Genomic DNA, 19,273 nt, shown 5'->3' with positions numbered 1-19,273 from the left:
GAAACCCTGTCTCTACTAAAAATACAAAAATTAGTCAGGTATGGTAATGCACGCCTGTAATCCCAGCTACTTGGGAGGCTAGGGCAGAAAAATCACTTGAACCTGGGAGGTGGGGGTTGCAGTGAGCCGAGATCGTGCCATTGCACTCCAGACTAGGCAACAGACTCTGTCTCAATAAATAAATAAATAATAACAATTATTATTATTTTGAGACCGAGTGTCACTCTGTAGCCCATGCTGGAGAGCAGTGGCACAATCTTGGCTTACTGCAAGCTCCACCTCCCAGGTTCATGCCATTCTCCTGCCTTAGCCTCCTTTGATAGCTAGGACTACAGGCACTCACCATCACGCCCAGCTAATATTTTCTATTTTTTTTTTTGAGACGGAGTCTGGCTCTGTCGCCCAGGCTGGAGTGCGGTGGCCGGATCTCAGCTCACTGCAAGCTCCGCCTCCCAGGTTCACGCCATTCTCCTGCCTCCGCCTCCCAAGTAGCTGGGACTACAGGCGCCCGCCTCGTCGCCCGGCTAGTTTTTTGTATTCTTTAGTAGAGACGGGGTTTCACCGTATTAGCCAGGATGGTCTCGATCTCCTGACCTTGTGATCCACCCGTCTCGGCCTCCCAAAGTGCTGGGATTACAGGCTTGAGCCACCGCGCCCGGCCTAATATTTTCTATTTTTAGTAGAGACGGGGTTTCACCCTGTTAGCTAGGATGGTCTCGATCTCCTGACCTCGTGATCCGCCCGCCTCGGCCTCCTAAAGTGCTGGGATTACAGGAGTGAGCCACCGTGCCTGGCCATTAATTAATTAAAAAAATTAACTGGGTGTGGTGGCACATGCCTGTAATCCCAGCTACTTGGGAGGCTGAGGTGGGAGAATTGCTTGAACCCAGGAGGTGGAGGTTACAGTGAGCTGAGATCACACCATTGCACTCCAGCCTGGGCAACAAGAGTGAAACTCTAAAAAAATATATATACATATATATATACCGGCTGAGTGTAGTGGCTCATGCCTGTAATCCCAGCACTATAGGAGGCCAAGGCGGGTGAATCACCTGAGGTCAGGAGTTTGAGACCAGCATGGCCAACATGGGGAAACCCCATCTCTACTAAAAATACAAAAAATAAGCCAGGCATGGTGGCATGCACCTTCAATCCCAGCTACTTGGGAGGCTGAGGCAGGAGAACTGCTTGAATCTGGAAGGCAGAGGCTGCAATGAGCCGAGAGTGCCACTGCACTCCAGCCTGGGCAACAGAGCGAGACTCTGTCTCAAAAAAAAAAAAAAAAAAAAATTCCCTAAAAATGGATAGCAAGAAAGAAACCAGGGAAACTCGCTGAGTCCTGAGTTGGTACAACCACACACAGAAGAATTGTTTCAGGCAGCCTTTCTCTGGTAGCCACCACCAAGAGTTCACATGGAGGCCCTGGGCACTGGCTCCCCTCCCCACTGCCTCTGGACCTAACCCTTATGCTAGGCCTGTATGGAAGCACAAAGCCAAGCAGTCAAGGGAAAATAATGTGGGAAGGGAGCCAGGGGGAAGGAAACAGGTCCCTGAAGAGAAGGTGCCTCATGACAATCCTGTAAGTTGCCACCAGTGTGAAGGCTCCAGCTTGGTGAGTGTGGCTCCACACATATCACCGCTCAGAGGTGCAGAGAGCATGGCACCACCTAGTGAGGGCAGCGAATGATTTCACAGGACTCAGTCTTTCAACAGAGGCTGGCTGCTGTTCTAGAAGCACTTTGGTCTATAGACTCTAGGGCTAGCCCCTGGGACACCCAGTCATGGCACTCAGCCAGCCCACAGGTAGGCCACAGTGGTGAGGGCTCAGCCAGGACACATGGAGTCTGCTGCCCAATTCAGTCAGGGAAACAAGGTCAGTTCTGGGGTTGGGGAAGAGGGCAGACAAGTTGCACTCAGACACAGAGTGCAGTGGGCGGGCTGGCACTAGGGCACAGGAGGCTCAGGCTCCTGGCTGTGGTCACTCTCATGGATATTTTCTGTGCCATGACCTGTGCTGAGTACTTTATGTCCACAGACACTGTTATGGGCTGAATTGTGTCCCTTCAAATTCATATGTTATAGGAGCTCAGAATGGTACTGTATTTGGAAATAGGTACTTTATAGAGGTGATTAAGGTAACATGAGGTCAATAGGGTGGGTCCTAATCTAGTATGATGGGTGTTCTTATAAGGACACAGACACACAAAAGGATGACCCTGTAAGGATTCAGAGAGAAGATGGCTATCAATAAGCCAGGGAGATGGGCATGGTGGCTCAGACCTATAATGGTGGCTCAGACACTTTTGGAGGTGGAGGTGGGCAGATTGCCTGAGCTCAGGAGTTTGAGACCAGCCTGGGAAAACATAGCGAAACTCCATCTCTACAAAAAATACAAAAATTAGCTGGGTGTGGTGGCGCACACCTGCCATCCCAGTTACTTGGGAGGGGTAGCAGGTGAGGTGCTGAGGTGGGAGGATGGCTGGAGCCCGGGAGGTTGAGGCTGCAGTGAGCTGAGATCATGCCCCTGCACTCTAGTCTGAGTGACACAGCGAGACCCTGTTTTAAAAAAAAAAAAAAAAAAAAAACGCCAGGGAGACAGACCTCAGAAGGAAGCAACCCTGCTCCTGCTCACACCTTGACCTCGGACTTCTGGCCTCCAGAATTCATGGTTTTCTTGTTTGTTTTGTTTTTTGGCCTCCACAATGCTGAGAATAGACATTTCTGACATTTAAGCTGCCCAGTCTGTGGTGCTTCACTACGCAGCCCTGGTAGACTAATGCATACGTCACCTCGTTAATCTTCCTCACCACTTCCGGCTGAAGAGAGCAGGATTCAGGGATTTGAGGTGACCCCACCAACAAGAGGGAAGCCTGGCCAGGCTGGCAACAGCCCCAGAACCGGCTCACTCCGCAGAGCATGCTTGGGCCTCAGGGTGAGGCAGTGGGTGAACATGGCTTCCCCTGGCACGGCACTGGGTATCAAAGGACAATCACAGAGGCTCAGGTAGGGGGAGCAAGGGGACTGCTGGGGAGCCCTGTCCCTGGGGAGGCTCTGAGGAGCCTGTGAGGGCCAGGGATAGACCGTGCACAGGCTGGGTGTGGAGCACACTCTGCAAGTGAAGAGGACGGCCATGCAGGTGCAAGCTTACCTTGTCGTACCTGAGGGCCTGCACGATCTGGGGGATGTAGAAGAGGATGGCGTCCTGTGGAGGAGGAGCAGAGTTGGCCATGACTTCTGAGAGCAGAGCCACCCAACCCTATGGCCCAGGTCCTGCCTCTGCTTCTGCTCTGCCCACAGCAGGGCTGAGAACTGGGGAAAGCCCAGAGGATGGTGGGCAAAATGACTGATGGCTCAGAACACAGGAATGGAGGAAACAGGTCAAAGGAGCAAGGTTCCTGCTCTACAGTGGGTGGGAGGGCCTCCCGCTCCTCACTGGGGAGCCTGCCTCAGGGAAAAGGTCTGCTGTGGGTCAGACTCTAGAATATTCCAGAGGCCTTTCTCCACCATCATCATAGCTGTCTCGTGGGCTCCCTGGGCTCCCACAAGGAGTGAGGGACCCTCCATGGGCGAGGTCACTGTGGGGTTCCAAGACAAAGCTGCACTGCCATGTGGGTTGTATACAGCTGCCGTGCCACCTCATAATCAAACTCAACTGTGTGTCTTTAACTCAAACACCTCACTCAGGTTAAAAAACAAATGTAACTAGAGAACACATGTGAATTAGAACTAAATCCATCTTCTACAACTACTTGAACAAAAACAGGGAAAGGAACAGTACGTAATGGGGCAACCTCATGGCCAGTGGTGGGGCCTGTGCCTCTCTCCAGGTAAGACCCCAACCAACAGTCCCACCAGAGGCCAGCTCAGCAGGGTCCTGGGCTCACCGGAGGGAAGGACCGCAGGACTTTCACCCCGTACTGCGCTGTGAGAGGGTGCGGCGGGTACATGCTGGAGAAGTAGGAGAGGCCCGTGGGTGGGTCCGTGGGTGCCCAGCACAGCACATGGCTGAGCTCCGGAGCGTCGGCGTCGATGGTGTGCCAGGTGACCAGGAACTGCAGAGGCGGCGGGGAGACGCTATGGCTTGGGCAGTCCCGGGACCTCTCGAAATACCTGACCCACTAGCCACACCACAAGGATGGTCATGAGAAGTGATGTTTCTAAGCATCTGTAACCATGTGGAAGATGCTTCTGATGTGTTATGGAAAACAGCGTAACTGCAATTAGGGTGAAGTGCATTACATTTTTTTCTACTGTAAACAAATGCTACAGACAAGGAATAGACAACACAGGAAATCAGAAAAATCATGAATAGTACTGAGGTTGCCACGTGGCTATTTTTGTTTCATTTCCAGTTTCAGGCATTTTTGTCTCATTTCTGGTTTTGTCTCATTTCTAATTTCAGTGCTGTTTTGTGCAGTTTGAACTCAGGCCCTGGCACACGGGCTACACTACCTTGATTGCTTCAGGCACGTCACTAACGGCTCCTGGGTCCAACCGAACGAGACGGGTCACTTCGTTCCCGATGGCTTCTGTGTTCTTAAACCTACAGGGCACAGAGGGTATGGGTGGTGCTGCCTCGCCAGGGAACCCGCGCTCTCCCACACACTGGAGGGAGGGGAGCCAGAGGGAAACGCTGAACTGGAGGGATTCATATCAATACCAAGTGACAGCTTGGGTACAAACAAATAGAAAGAATGAAGACCTGCTATTTGATAGCACAACTGGGAGACTACAGCCAATAATAACTGCACATTGAAAAATAACTTTAAAAGAGTGTAGGCCAGGTGCCGTGGCTCATGGCTGTAATCCCAGCACTTTGGGAGTCCGAGGCGGGCGAATCACAAGGTCAGGAGATCGAGACCATCCTGGCTAACACAGTGAAACCCCATCTCTACTAAAAATACAAAAAATTAGCCGGGTGTGGTGGCGGGCGCCTGTAGTCTCAGCTACTCGGGCTGAGGCAGGAGAATGGTGTGAACCCGGGAGGCGGAGCTTGCAGTGAGCTGAGATCACACCACTGCACTCCAGCCTGGGTGACAGAGCGAGACTCCGTCTCAAAAAAATAAAAAGGAGTGTAACTGGATTGTTTGTAACTCCAAGGATAAATGCTTGAGGGGATGGATACCCCGTTCTCCGAGATGTGCTTATTTCACATTGCGTGCCTGCATGAAAACATCCCATGCACCTCATAAATACAGACATCTACTACATTTGCACAGAAATTTTAAAAAAAGTTCAAATAAAAAAATGGTTAGCCAGGTGACGGCTAAATGTTCTATTATGCCACTAACTAGTAGGTCTGAACGTTAGTGTTTTTTTTGAGATGGAGTCTCGCTCTGTCGCCCAGGCTGGAGTGCAGTGGCGCAATCTCGGCTCACTGCAAGCTCTGCCTCCCAGGTTCACACCATTCTCCCGCCTCAGCCTCCCGAGTAACTGGGACTACAGGCGCCCGCCACCGTGCCCGGCTAATTTTTTGTATTTTTAGTAGAGACAGGGTTTCACCGTGTTAGCCAGAATGGTTTCGATCTCCGGACCTTGTGATCCACCCACCTCGGCCTCCCAAAGTGCTGGGATTACAGGCGTGAGCCACCGCGCCCAGCCAGTGTTTTTTGTTTGTTTGTTTTTAAAACATTATTATCCACTGTGATGAAATGCTGGAACTTTCTTAAAGAAACACAAATTTTCCTACACTTACTGTTCAAAAGGCTTCCTTTCACCATCCCTGTCCTAAAACTCCTGCCTCTTATTCCTTTTCCTACCATATCTTCCCCTGACTCTCCACAGCTACCCATCCAGCGAGTCAGTGTCTCAGTCCACAGTCCAGGGGCCACAAGGCACCTGGCCCATGAAGGGGCAGCTACTAGTTTCCAGGTGTTCCCACCTCGGGCTAATGCAAGGCAGATGCCCCACGAGCACTGTGCTTTGAGGCAATGCAGAGCTGCTCTGCGATCCTACTGCAGGGGATCAAAGTAGGGCTGGAGGAAGGATGCAGTACATTGGCAGGTCTGGGCTCACAACAGAGAATCACCCACCCTGGATACATTCATGGGAGGCTGTGGACCATCTGGTGGAATTCTCTTTTTTTTTTTTGAGACAGAGTCTCGCTCTGTCACCCAGGCTGGAGTGCAGTGGCGCGATCTCAGCTCACTGCAAGCTCCGCCTCCTGGGTTCACACCATTCTCCTGCCTCTGCCTCCGGAGTAGCTGGGACTACAGGTGACCGCCACCGCACCTGGCTAATTTGTTTTGTATTTTTAGTAGAGACGGGGTTTCACCATGTTAGCCAGGATGGTCTTCATCTCCTGACCTCGTGATCCACCTGCCTCGGCCTCCCAAAGTGCTGGGATTACAGGCTTGAGCCACTGTGCCCGGCCCCATCTGGTGGGATTCTAAACAGGGACTCTGCAGTCCCTCTCAGCCACCATCGGTCTGAGGTTCTGTCCCCGTAAGAGCTGCCACAGGCAGTTCACAGGAATGTGGCTGCTGTCTGCAGCATGTGCCTCCTCCGAGTACTCTGCCACTGAAAGGTGACATCCAGGAACAAACCCAAACCCTCCCCAAGGCGGTTCCGGCAGCCGCCCGCCAGGAGTGACAGCTTCCACATGCTTCCTATCCGGCATGAATCAGATCTTGGCTCTGAATTCACCCTGCTGCTACCTCCCTAGGCTCCAGGTGCAGCAGGAGGCGTCGGAAAAGATCACAAGGGTTGCTGGGTTATTTCTGCACAGAAGAGCTGGGGGAGTGTCCTGGCACTCGAGGATCAAAGTAGCCTGCTAGACTACTTCCTAACTGTCCTTGAGAGTGCTCCCCAGCATTCATGACCCAGCTGGCAGGCGCCCTATACTGGGCCTCTGGTGAGGCCTGTGTCAGGCCGTGGTGCCTGGGGGCCCACCTGGCAGGCAACTGCACAGCCAGGTAGGGAGAGATGCTCCAGGCCAGGTTCACGTTGTCCTTCCACTGCTTCTCACTCAGGCTGATGTACTTAGATCTCCAGTTGGCCACGCTGTTCTCTCCGGCCTGGTCTAGCTCCAGTTCTGGGGCTGACAGTGGGTTGTACCATGTGATGAGCCGCTCGATCTCAGTGGCCTGGCAAGATAAAATATAAGGCCTGACATGCACGCCTTCTGTGAGTGACCACACACTGCCCTGGCCACCAGGTGTTGTACGGGCAGGTGGTGGGCAGCAGGCACAGCTGCACCTGTGGGCCTCACCAGCAGGGACAGCAGCAGCGTCCTTCGCTTCATGTAGTATTTGTGTAGCTGGGAGCCCCGGTTGGTTTTCTTAGACATGCCTAGGAGGAAAGACAAAGCACAGGTGTAGTCCTCAGATGCCACCTGCCTGCCCTGAGTTTCTAAACCTAGAGGAAGCTTGCAGTGCTCTGTTCTGTTGTCTGAGCAAGTGTCCATCAAGTAGCTCACAACCAGAATGGTAACTTGTATGTGATGGCACCAGGAGCACGCCTCCCACTGACCTGACTTCTTGGAGATGGTGGACATGCCACTGGACAGGGGGTAGGTATTGATCCAGCCTTGGGTGGCTTGTTGCCGAGAGCCAACAGTTATGTCCAGGTTGCTCCGGGTGTCCTGATTATCTGAGGGCAAACATATTGTTGATTCTACAGTGAGGTGGCTCAAGAAAAGGTATCACAAAAAGTAAACTAATATTCACCAGAGATAAGGCAATCAGTGGTACAGTGGGCAGGAGTCCTGGAATCGACTGCAGGAACAAATCTGTCTGGATGGTGAGTTTTCCAAAAGCGTGAGTAATTCTTTATTTTAACTATTCTAGATGGAATGTTTTTTTTTTTTTTTTTTTGAGACGGAGTCTCGCTCTGTCACCCAAGCTGGAGTGCTGTGGCCGGATCTCAGCTCACTGCAAGCTCCGCCTCCCGGGTTTACGCCATTCTCCTGCCTCAGCCTCCCGGGTAGCTGGGACCACAGGCGCCGCCACCTCGCCCGGCTAGTTTTTTGTAGTTTTTAGTAGAGATGGGGTTTCACCGTGTTAGCCAGGATGGTCTCGATCTCCTGACCTCGTGATCCGCCCGTCTCGGCCTCCCAAAGTGCTGGGATTACAGGCTTGAGCCACCGCGCCCGGCCCTAGATGGAATGTTTAAACATTTTAATTATATTTCTTCTATCCTTTTCAAATACTTTTTATTTAATTAATTAATTAATTAATTTTTGAGATAGAGTTTTGCTCCTGTCACCCAGGGTGGAGTGCAATGACACAATCTCAGCTCACTGCAACCTCTGCCTCCTGGGTTCAAGCGATTCTCCTGCCTCAGCCTCCCGAGTAGCTGGGATTACAGGTGCCTGCCACCACACCCAGCCAATTTTTGTATTTTTAATAGAGACGTGGTTTCGCCATGTTGGCCAGCTGGTCTTGAACTCCTGACCTCAGGTGATCCACCCGCTTCAGCCTCCCAAAGTGTGGGATTACAGGCGTGAGCCACCATGCCCAGTCTATTTTTCATTTTTGAGAGGGAGTCTTGCTCTGTTATAGTGCAATGGCGTAATCTCGGCTCACTGCTACCTCTACCTCCTGGGTTCAAGCTATTCTCCTGCCTCAGCCTCCCGAGTAGCTGGGACTACAAGCGCCCACCACCAGGCCTGGCTAATTTTTGTATTTTTAGTAGAGATGGGGTTTCACCATATTGGCCAGGCTGGTCTCAAACTCCTGACCTCAGGTGATTCACCTGCCTTGGCCTCCCAAAGTGCTGGGATTACAGGCGTGAGCCACCGTGCCTGGCCTTATTCTATCCTTTAAAATATTATAGGCTGGGCACAGTGGCTCATGTCTGTAATCCCAGCACTTTGGGAGGCTAAGGCAGGTGGATCGCTAGAGGCCAGGAGATCGAGACCAGTCTGGACAACAAGGCAAGACTCCTATCTGAACAACAACAATAATAAAAATTAGCTGGGGGAGCTGGCGTGTATCTGTAGTCCTAGCTGCTTGTGAGGCTGAGGTGGGAGAATCACTTGCACCCAGGAGTCTGAGGCTGCAGTGAGCTATGATTACACTATTGCATTCCAGGCCGGGTGACAGAATAAGACTCCATTTCTAAAAAAGGTAGAAAATAGAATAAAACAAGTATAATTTTCTTGATAAAGGATGGCAATTACCTGATCACCGGTAATGTACAGTCCTTTAGTACGGTGATAACTTGAGGGCCTGTGGGGGCAGACTGTAAGGACTGTTTGCCCTCTTCTAAGTGGAGCCAGAAAGCTGCCTTAGAAGATCACTGCATCTGCTTCTTTCCTTCCTTTTCCTGCTAGTCAGGTTGTCAGCTGTGGGTCTGCTAAAGAAAACCCTATTGGCCAGGCACGGTGGCTCACACCTGTAATCCCAGCACTTTGGGAGGCTGAGGTGGGTGGATCATGAGGTCAGGAGTCTGAGACCAGCCTGGCTAATATGGTGAAACCCTGTCTCTACTAAAAATTAAAAAAATTAGCCAGGCATGGTGGTGCACACCCGTAGTTCCAGCTACTCAGGAGGCTGAAGCAGAAGAATCGCTTGAACCCAGGAGGCAGAGGTTGCAGTGAGCCGAGATCACGCTACTGCACTCCAGCCTGGGCGACAGAGTAAGACTCTGTCTCTCAAAAAAAAAAGAAAAAAGAAAACCCTCTCTCTTGTCTCTCAGTCTGTGCTTAGTAATCAGCTAGGTACTGAGAGAACAAGGGCATGGCCTCCTTGGAGCTGTTTGCTGCTTGTTTGTGTGGCGTGTTTCCCTTAAGCATTCCCTTCCCTGGAATACTGTGCCCCGTCCACCCTGCATGCCTATGCAGCCTTTCAGACTGAGATCAACTGTCATCTCTTCCAGAAAACCATCTCTGACTCCCCACTCTGGAGGGGCCAAGTGTCTATCCCACGGAGTGCTCCCACAGTCCCCCCATATTGAAATCACCTGTCCATTTGACTGCCTCCTACCAGACAACAACAGACCACACACCAGTCATGTGGGTGCACTAGCCTCAGCCCAATCCTGGCCCGTCAGCTGCCCAGAGGGGTATGTGAACGCAGCCAACTGCTCAGAGGGGTGTGTGAATGCAGCTGGTGCCAGCGCAGGAAAGTGCGGAGAGTGGAGTCTGCTCAGGGGCCTTGGGCCTCCAATGACCGTGCAACACAGCCAAGGCCAGGGCTCAGGGGGCTCTAACTGCTCTGTCCCTACCTCTGGGACCCTCAGGGCCGCCCACGTTGCACCCCTGTCCTGCCTGCCTCCACCATGAGCGGCTGCACTGCTGAGGGTTACCTGGGGGAACAAGCTGGCTGGCGGTCAGGTACTTCTTATCTGAGAACATGGCGGTCCAAAATTTAATCATGATGCTTATGTCTTCACGCAGCCGCTTCTCTCCTTGAGTAGGGAACTTTGGGGGACAGCTTCAAACAATCATAAGAGGACAAGGGCTGAGTGTCTGGAGTCGGGGACTAGAGGCCAGTCACACAAAGCAGTGAGAGGTGATGTACACAGTTTCTTAATGACAAAGGGTCAGCCCAAAGCCCATCATTAGCAAGGATGATCTGGCCCATTCCCATGGGAAGGTGTGGTGGCTTGGGAGCCCTCTTATGCCCTCCTCCCTCACTGCCCACAGCAGCCCCTACAGCTTTCCACTGAAGCTGTGCTTGTGGCAGATCAGGGCAACGAAGCTGCACTCATACAACAGCACAGTCTATGGGTGCAGAGCACCAGGCAGTGGGTGTTTGCAATTCTTTGTGCAACAAGCCTTCACATTAACAGGGAAATCAAATGGACGCACTTAATCTCCTAAATCAGTAGAACTGAGGGAAAATTTGCCTACATCTCGCTGGGAGGCTAGCTCTCAGTACACGGGACACATGCACAGGGCTAAGGGTATTTAAATCCAGGGGGCCAGGGCTACTGAAGGAGGAGGTTGGTGAGCACAACTGGGCAACTGTGTACTCCTGTGAGTGACTTCCTGGGGGTCTGGGGCAGTAGAGCACTTCCAGGGGCTGGGCCATCCCTGGACGCTGCACAGCACACCTTGAGGGAGTACCTGAAGTAGTCAAAGGCAGTGGAGTAGATCTTCTCGCGAAGCACATTGCGGATGGTTGCATTTGGAACCACGTCAGCATGCAGGAGGGACAGCCCCAGGGTCAGCAGCCTGTGAGGGAGTCCAGCACCCAGTCAGAGCAGGAGCCTGGCCTGGGGCCAAGTTCACCCTCTGGACTCTCTTCCCTGCCCTTCCAGGAGCAGCTCACTGAAATGTGTTCCCCGTCTACGGAAGTACCGTGACACACAGATGCCCCACAACACACTGTACACACCAGGGGCCCTGTGCTCCCCAGGAAGAGGGCTCTCACTTGAAGCGGGGCCCGATGGCTGCCACATGCCGGTTCATGCTCCCCTTGGCCCCGCCGATGTTCAGAGACATGGAGCGCTGCAGCAGGCTGGAGAAGATCTCCACTTGGTCAGAGCTGCAGTACTTGGCGATCTCAAACCGCTGCACCAGGAACTGAGTGAGAAGAGGAAGACACTGTGGTGGTGGGGCTGCGCTGGGCTAACCCTGGGACTGGCAGAGACAGCTGAGGAAGGGCTCTGGGCTGACTGGCCGGGCTTGCCAGAGGCTGGAACAGTCAGCCCCTGAGGTCCCAGCGTCTGAAAACCTGCAGGCCTCGGGTTCGGCTACCCCCACCCCAAGACCAGTCCTGGCCCCCCCAGGTGGAGCACCCCAGAGCCTTGGTGGGGGAACAGGCACGTACGTCAATCCAGATGTAGTGGGGGGTCACTTCGGGAGGACAGGGTTTGGGCTGACTCGCTTCCGAGGCAGCCAGGGGGTCTGCTTCCTTTATCTCAGCAGAAAACAGGCCAAACTTCTGCTCCACCGTCATGTGCCAGGCCCCTGCCATCTCCCGCATGAACTACAGGTACAGAAGGAATATTAGCTCCTCTGTGAAACACAAAAAGGGGCTACTGTCATGTTTTCTCTAATTAAAAAAACGAACATATGCTCACTGAATAAGATTTAGAAACTGAGAAAAGTATGAAGAAAAAAACGGAGATCGCCTATAGTCCCACATCCCAGGGTCATCCGTGTCAGTGCTTGGTTTATTTTCTCCAGCCTCTTGAGGCTGCATTCTGTTCAACCCAGTTCATGGTGTGGACGTTGCAGGGTGTGAGGTGGCAGCACCCAGGATGTGCCTGATGCCCTGACAGGCACTGGGTAGCTGACTTTTCTCGATAACCCCGAGAACCCTCTGTAGCTGTGAGTGGGAAGACCCCTGTATGGGCTGCTGAGCTGGCAAGGGCAGAGGGTTCTGGATCCAGAGCCTGGCTCCTCCTCTCCACCCCACACAGACCCTACCCGATGCCTTCATCCCACTAACCAGATCAGGAACAGCCCATGGAGCTGAGGAGAGCCTGCAGCCACCATGGCCAGGCCTAGGAGCCCAAGCTCAGGCTGCTCCCACGGCCCAGTCATGCTCAGCCAGGTCCCCATTCCTTGGGGAGGCATGAGGGGTGCCCAGAGGGAGCAGCATAGTGCCAGGGAGACACCTAGGTGCTGGAGAGAGTAAGACGTGCGGCTCACATGTGGAAAGCCCCCACAATTTCTGGGTGTTTTTATAAGGAGACCAAGAAACAGCATTTGGCGTCTGGCCATAGAGGATTTCTATCCCTCTGTTGTCCAGCAACACCAACTCCTGCAAGGGCTCCAGGCGCCTGTGCAGAGGTGGCAACAAGGCCCAGTGAGCAGAACACACACCGCGGCTCCTCTCCAGTACCCATCCCCTCCCTTCTTCCTCATGAGGTGGATCAGGGTGGCCACGTGGCCAGTCACGGAGCTCTCAGCCAGGCTCCCTGCTGGCTGGGGCGGCTACTGTTCTCCCCAGCCACTCTAATGAGCCAGGGAGAGCGAACTGGGCGGGGCCCTGGGAATGCATGCCAGGGTGAGCTTCATAAGGTCAAGGCAGCTGGCCTCTGCCTTTTGCACTCTGCTCTTGTCTCCCTTCCTGCTGGGAGGCACAGAAGCCATCTGGAGGCCTTGAGGGTAGAGACAAAGGCCACATAAGCCCAGGACGGCCAGGAGCCGACAGGAGCCTGGGGCGGGGCTGCACTACTCTGTCTGCTGCTTCCCTCTAAGCTGCCCGTGGCGTGAGGACTCCTGGGGGACGAGACACTAGAACCACTAGAACCTGCTTTCTGTTTCCCGCAGACCGATGTAGTCTTATGGAAGCAGAAAAGGGAGCAAAAAATGTATTTGGGGGGAACCCCAGAACTGCCAGGGACAAGAAGCCATGGCAGAGCCACACTCCCACCTATTTGTTAAACAACTACATCCTGGTGGCCGCCTCTGTGCCAGGGCCTCGTGGGCTCTGGGCGTGGTGCCGCAAATGAAGACAAACATGACCACACAGTCTATGGTGGGGACCACAGACAATAAGAAATAAGCTACACACACTGAGAATCACTAAGAAACAGCAGTGCGAGTCAGCGTGTGACAGACCCGGTGGCCAGGGAGAGCCCTGGCAAGGATGAGCCCTGGAGGAGATGCAGGAGTGAGGCACAAGGCACGGCTGTCTGAGAAGAGGGAATGTATGACACGGCCTATGGTGGGAGCAGCACAGGAGGGCAGCTTCAAAAGTGAAGCTGATGGGATGTGTGGAGAATCATCCGTGGGAAGTGCAGGCAGGACCTCAGCATGGCCACAGCACAGCAAGCGAGGGGAGGAGAGGGGATGGAAGTTGGGTGGGAAGGGGGCTTGCAGGTCACAGAAACAAGCCCGCCTTTGAGTCTGTAGGGGGGCTCTGATTCCCCCCTGGCTTGTGCCAGCTGCATGTGGAGAAGGGGAAGATGCCTGGGGGTGGGGAGCAGGAGGCCAGGCCAGGGGGAAGCAGCTGGGATGCTGGGACTTGTCAGATCCTGGATGAATCTCAAAGGTGAAACTGATGGGATGTGCTAAGAGTCATCTGTGGGATGTGCACAAGAGGAAGTCAAAGATGTCTGAGCAGAGGGAAGGACCTCGCTGGCATCTACAGTGAAGGGAAGGACCATGCTGGCATCTACAGCGAAGGAAGGACCATGCTGGTATCTATAGCGAAGGAAGGACCATGCTGGCATCTACAGCAAAGGAAGGGGCCATGCTGGCATCTACAGCGAAGGAAGGACCATGCTGGCATCTACAGTGAAGGGAAGGACCATGCTGGCATCTACAGCGAAGGAAGGACCATGCTGGCATCTACAGCGAAGGAAGGACCATGCTGGCATCTACAGTGAAGGGAGGGACCTCGCTGGCATCTACAGTGAAGGGAAGGGCCATGCTGGCATCTACAGCAAAGGGAGGGACCTCACTGGCATCTACAGTGAAGAGAAGAACCACCCTGGCATCTACAGTGATGGCAGATGGGCGACCAGTGTAGGGGTGTCTGGAGCTGAGGTTGGACCCATTAGTTGGGGCTGCTAATCAGTTCACCACACGGGCTGTGGGCCAAGCCACTGAAGGGATGCCCCTGGACTAGGGGAGACTGGGCTGGGTAAGTAGTGGAGCTGGCCAGACTGCCCAGGCAGGGAGGAGGAGCCTTGGGGCATGCCAGTGCTGAGAAGGCCTGAGCTCAAGAAGAGAATAAAGAAGGTCCCTTTATTCTGGAGGATGAAAGGGCTACAAAAATTACAAAGGCCTTAAGTCCCTGGGAAGGACTGTTAGGCTCCCACAACAGTTGCTTTCAAGTCCCAGTGCTCTGAAGGAGGCTGTGAGCAGCTTTCCCTGAGCTGATCTGTCCTCCTGCCACCTGGGACCTGCTAGTGATATCTGTACTCCACCTGCCCTTCCCCAGGGGTCCCTGGAGGCTCATTCAACCCACTGCTATCTGAGGACCAGACAGGGAGGCCAGAGGTTCAAGGGCACCTAGACTAAGGAAGTGGAGAGGAGAGGAACAGATCCGGGCTCCAGAGCCCCAGGCACATTGTGAGGGCTGACACGTGATCAGGAGCACCCCCACTGCCCTGTGAAATGGGAACAGCTGCAGCCCCTACTCTCTGAGACGGAGTCTCGCTCTGTCGACCAGGCTGGAGTGCAGTGGTGCAATCTCAGCTCACTGCAAGCTCCACCTCCCGGGTTCACACCATTCTCCTGCCTCAGCCTCCCAAGTAGCTGGGACTACAGGCGCCCACCACCTCCCCCAGCTAATTTTTTGTATTTTTAGTAGAGACGGGGTTTCACCATGTTAGCCAAGATGGTCTTGATCTCCTGACCTCGTGATCTGCCTGCCTTGGCCTCCCAGAGTTCTGGGATTACAGGCGTGAGCCACTGCGCCCAGTCTAATTTTGTAGTTTTTAGTAGACACGGGTTTCTCCATTTTGGTCAGGCTGATCTCGAACTCCCAACCTCAGGTGATCCACTTGCCTCGGCCTCCCAAAGTGCTGGGATTACAGGCGTGAGCCATTGCGCTGGGCCAAGCAGCCCCTACTCTTAAGGCCCGGCAAGGTCTCAGGCTGAAGCAGCATGTGTAAAGGAATCCTGACCACAGCAGCACTGTGTCCTGACAGTCACAATTTGTGGTGAAACCAAGGCTTCCAGAAGACCCTGAGAGGAGGGCACACATGTCCTCTCCTGGGAAGTGGAGAGTCCCACCAAGAGATAGTGTGTAGGCAGGTGTGTGCAGGCAGGTGGGCGCCCTGGGCCCACACAAGAGTGAGTGTGGCTAAGACTTCCCAGGATCGGGCCCCTCCTGAGCCCAGAGGAGGACAGTCACAGGGTGTGGGGGAAACTGTACTGTAAGCATAGACCCCAAGGCCTGGGCTAGATGGACAAGAGAGTGATATACATATAATGCCCTGCTCAAGCTCGGCACATGGCAGGACCAGAGCACGTTATCAGTTACTACCTAGTGCAGCCCACATCCATTTATTTTGGGTCATGAATTTTAAGTACCATACAAGAACCACGAACCTTTCCCCTCTCAGTGAAATTAAGATCCCAGACCCCTGTAAGGAGGTCAGGCTCCCCACTGTCCCCACACTGAGATGCAAACAGCAAGTGTGACATCTTTTTATCTCTTTGGGAATGTAAGAAAAGACATCAATGATTCAGTGATTGCCTCTGAAGTCGGGCGATTCTTATTTCCCTCATTACACTCAAACCTTTCACCTTTTCCATGATGAGTGGACATTGCTTTTATAGCAGAAAAAAATTTAAAAAGCCCCCACCCTGGGCACTATGGGAACTGGACAGGTCAGGTCCTTGTGGTGGCAGGTGGCAGAGACAGGGAGTGAGGACCTGAATGGCCAGTGCCAGGTTTGAGTGTGAGCGGGTGGAGAAACCTGACACAGGCGAAGGGACCTGAGGCCAGCTGAGCCACTGGAGATGGCAGGGACAGGAAGTGAAAGCTGGACTCCAAAAGACCCCAAACGAAACAGTAATTTGGTTTGTATAAAAATCCCTTTAAGACACCTTTCCCAATTTTGCTTAAATTGAAAAAAAAAAAAAAGGAAGTGGGGTAAAAAGCAGGAAGAACCCACACTTCCTGTCAAGACCAGCTACTGAGTGGGAGGAGGAGCCACCAGACATAAGAAAGACACTTCAGCTAGGCCTGTTGGCACACACCTCTAGTCCCAGCTACTGGGTCGGGAGGCTGAGGCAGGAGGATCACTTGAGCTCAGGAATTTGAGGTCAGCCTGGGCAACACAGTGAGACTGTGTCTTCAAAAAAAAAAAAAAAAAAAAAAAAAGAAAGAAAGAAAAAAGAAAAAAATAGAAAAAAAATAAAGACCTCCTTCTCTATGGGAAAATATACAGCAGTCTTCCTCAACTGTCAGCTTTATTTAAATGTACAACATCCAGTATAGAAACAAAAACTTTCAAACAGTGAAGAAAAAAGTTCAAAAGAAACGGACCCACAGATGATTCAAATACAAGAACAGATCAGATAAGGATACAAAAATAATTACAATAAATATGCTCAAAGATTTATAAGAAGTAATGGAAAGAATGGGTGAAGGTAAGAGAATCTCAGCAGAAAATGCAAACTATAAAAAATAATTAAATGACTGGGTGTCGTGGCTCATGCCTGTAATCCCAGCACTTTGGGAGGCTGGGGCAGGTGGATCACCTGAGATCACAAGTCCAAGACCAGCCTGGCCAACATGGTGAAACCCTGTCTCTACAAAAACACAAAAATTAGCCAGGCATGATGGCGGGTGCCTGTAACCCCAGCTACTCAGAAGGCTGAGGTGGAAGAATCGTTTGAACCCAGGAGGTGGAGGTTGCAGTGAGCTGAGATTGCGCCACTGTACTCCAGCCTGGGAGACAGAGTGAGACCCCATCTCAAAAAAAAAAAAAAAAAAAAAAAAAAGAGAGAGAATTAACTAGAAATCCTAGATCTGGAATTGTTTCCTTTGTTTCCTTTTCTTATTTTTAAATTAAATTTAATATTTATTTATTTTTTGTTGTTTTCTAGATCCGAGAATTGTATCTGAAATAAAAATACACAAGATGGCTTTATAGCAGAATGAATAAAGCAGAAGAAAAGAATAGTGAACTGGTATATAGGTAAAAAAAAAAAAAAAACCAAATGAAAGAGAAAAATCCTGAAAAACTGAAAAAGACTACAGAGAACATCAATGATCTATGGGACAATACCAAGTCACTAATATATGTGTACCTGGAATCCCAAAAGGAGAAGAGAGAGAGAATGAGGTAAAAAAAAAATTTAAAAAATATTGACCTTAGGAGCCCAGGAAGTAAATAGGAAGTTTAAAAAAAAAAAAAAAAAGGCCGGGCGCGGTGGCTCACGCCTGTAATCCCAGAACTCTGGGAGGCCGAGGTGGGTGGATCACAAGGTCAGGAGATCGAAACCATCCTGGCTAACACGGTGAAACCCCGTCTCTACTAAAAACATAAAAAATTAGCCAGGCGTGGTGGCGGGCACCTGTAGTCCCAAGCTACTCGAGAGGCTGAGGCAGGAGAATGGCGTGAATCCGGGAGGTGGAGCTTGCAGCAAGGTGAGCCGAGATAGCACCACTGTACTCCAGCCTGGATGAAAGAGCGAGACTCCATCTCAAAAAAAAAAAAAAAAGAAAAGAAAAAAGGAAAAGAAAAAGAAATGACAAATAAATATTGACCTAAAGACTTCCAAGTTTGATGAAAATCCTAAATCCCTAAAATTAAGAAGCTCAATGAATTCCAACAGGATAAATACAATGAAAATCACACAAACTACTAAAAATGAAAGATAAAGAGAAACATCCAACAAGTAGCCAAAAGAAAAACAATAACAAATACAGTCATCCCTTGGTATCCTCAGGGGAACTGGTTCCAAGATGTGGAACCCACGGATAAGGAGGGCTGGCTGTACTGAGAAACAAAAAGACTGTTAACTTCTCTCCAGAAACAATGCAAGACAATAGAAGGGTATATCTGAAATGCTAAAAACAATAAAATAAAAAACTATCAACCTAGAATTCTGGGCCTAGAAAAAATAATCCACATGCATCAAAAATGAAGGTGAACTAAGATGAGAGAATTTATTTCTAGCAGACCTGCATTACCGGAAATGTTAAAGAAAATTACTCGTGCAGAGGAGATCACAGGAAGACTGGAAAAGTGTGAGTGATGAAAAACATTTGGATAAATTTATAAAGCTGTAACAAAACCTCTTCTTAATTTCTTTGAAAGACTTTTGACTTTTTTTGAACAAAAACAACATTGTAAGGTCTAATGCATATGGCAGTAAAATATGAAAACAGGACACAGGGAATTGGAGGGAGAAATTGGGTGTCATAATGGCAGTGGGTGTCTACAGTGGCAATGGTATACAGCTGTCTCTGCAGAATCCTCTCCCTGGCAAGAACTGTAACTGCTGTGGCTGCTCCAGCTGTCATTTACCGACAGCTCACTAGGATGCAGGTGTTCTTGTTATGATGCCCACCATGCAGGTGAGGAGCCCTGCCCAGGAGTCAGAGCCCTACAGGCTGAAGTGTGACTTCCACAGGCCCTTCTGCACATATTTGATGGGAGCAGGCTGATCAGGCTGAGAACCCAGCACCCCCCTGACTTCACAGGTGTCCCCCTGACTAGATAACCTCCCCCAGGTGCCCACTGGACCAAAATGTTTCCTAAGAACGCTGAATGATGTGATGGACACAAACCCCACGAGGTTATAAAATATCAGGCAAATGTGAGGTATTATCATCACTGCCACCGCCACCAGCCTGGAAAATTTTAATTCCGTTTTTGGAAATAGTCCAACTTTCCTGAGGAAACAAGAAAATCAAAATCCCCCTTTCTAACCACTCATTTCAACTGATCCTAAGAAACACAGAAA

At 51.4% G+C, this 19,273-nt stretch overlaps 1 protein-coding gene across 7 annotated transcripts in view; it reads right to left on the bottom strand.

The window, feature by feature from the left end:
* Positions 1-19,273, bottom strand: part of PI4KA (phosphatidylinositol 4-kinase alpha) — a 148,658-nt gene that overhangs the window by 17,031 nt on the left and 112,354 nt on the right. For all 7 annotated transcript variants that reach the window (XR_004052828.1, XR_004052830.1, XR_004052829.1 and 4 more), the window contains 10 exons: positions 11,718-11,876; positions 11,319-11,470; positions 11,012-11,119; positions 10,249-10,376; positions 7,471-7,590; positions 7,211-7,290; positions 6,892-7,085; positions 4,453-4,543; positions 3,885-4,052; positions 3,149-3,202 (listed from right to left, as the gene is read on the bottom strand). Coding sequence is in view for 2 of the 7 variants with exons in the window: in XM_010381790.2 (XP_010380092.2) it covers positions 3,149-3,202; positions 3,885-4,052; positions 4,453-4,543; positions 6,892-7,085; positions 7,211-7,290; positions 7,471-7,590; positions 10,249-10,376; positions 11,012-11,119; positions 11,319-11,470; positions 11,718-11,876 (1,254 nt within the window). In the remaining 5 variants the exon portion in view is untranslated. The remainder of the gene's footprint in view (positions 1-3,148; positions 3,203-3,884; positions 4,053-4,452; positions 4,544-6,891; positions 7,086-7,210; positions 7,291-7,470; positions 7,591-10,248; positions 10,377-11,011; positions 11,120-11,318; positions 11,471-11,717; positions 11,877-19,273) is intronic.

This window comes from Rhinopithecus roxellana, chromosome 13 (genome assembly GCF_007565055.1).
Source record: "Rhinopithecus roxellana isolate Shanxi Qingling chromosome 13, ASM756505v1, whole genome shotgun sequence".
In the NCBI taxonomy this organism is placed as follows: domain Eukaryota; kingdom Metazoa; phylum Chordata; class Mammalia; order Primates; family Cercopithecidae; genus Rhinopithecus; species Rhinopithecus roxellana.
The sequence above is the reverse complement of the archived record's forward strand: the minus strand, read 5'-3'. Positions and strand labels throughout refer to the sequence as shown.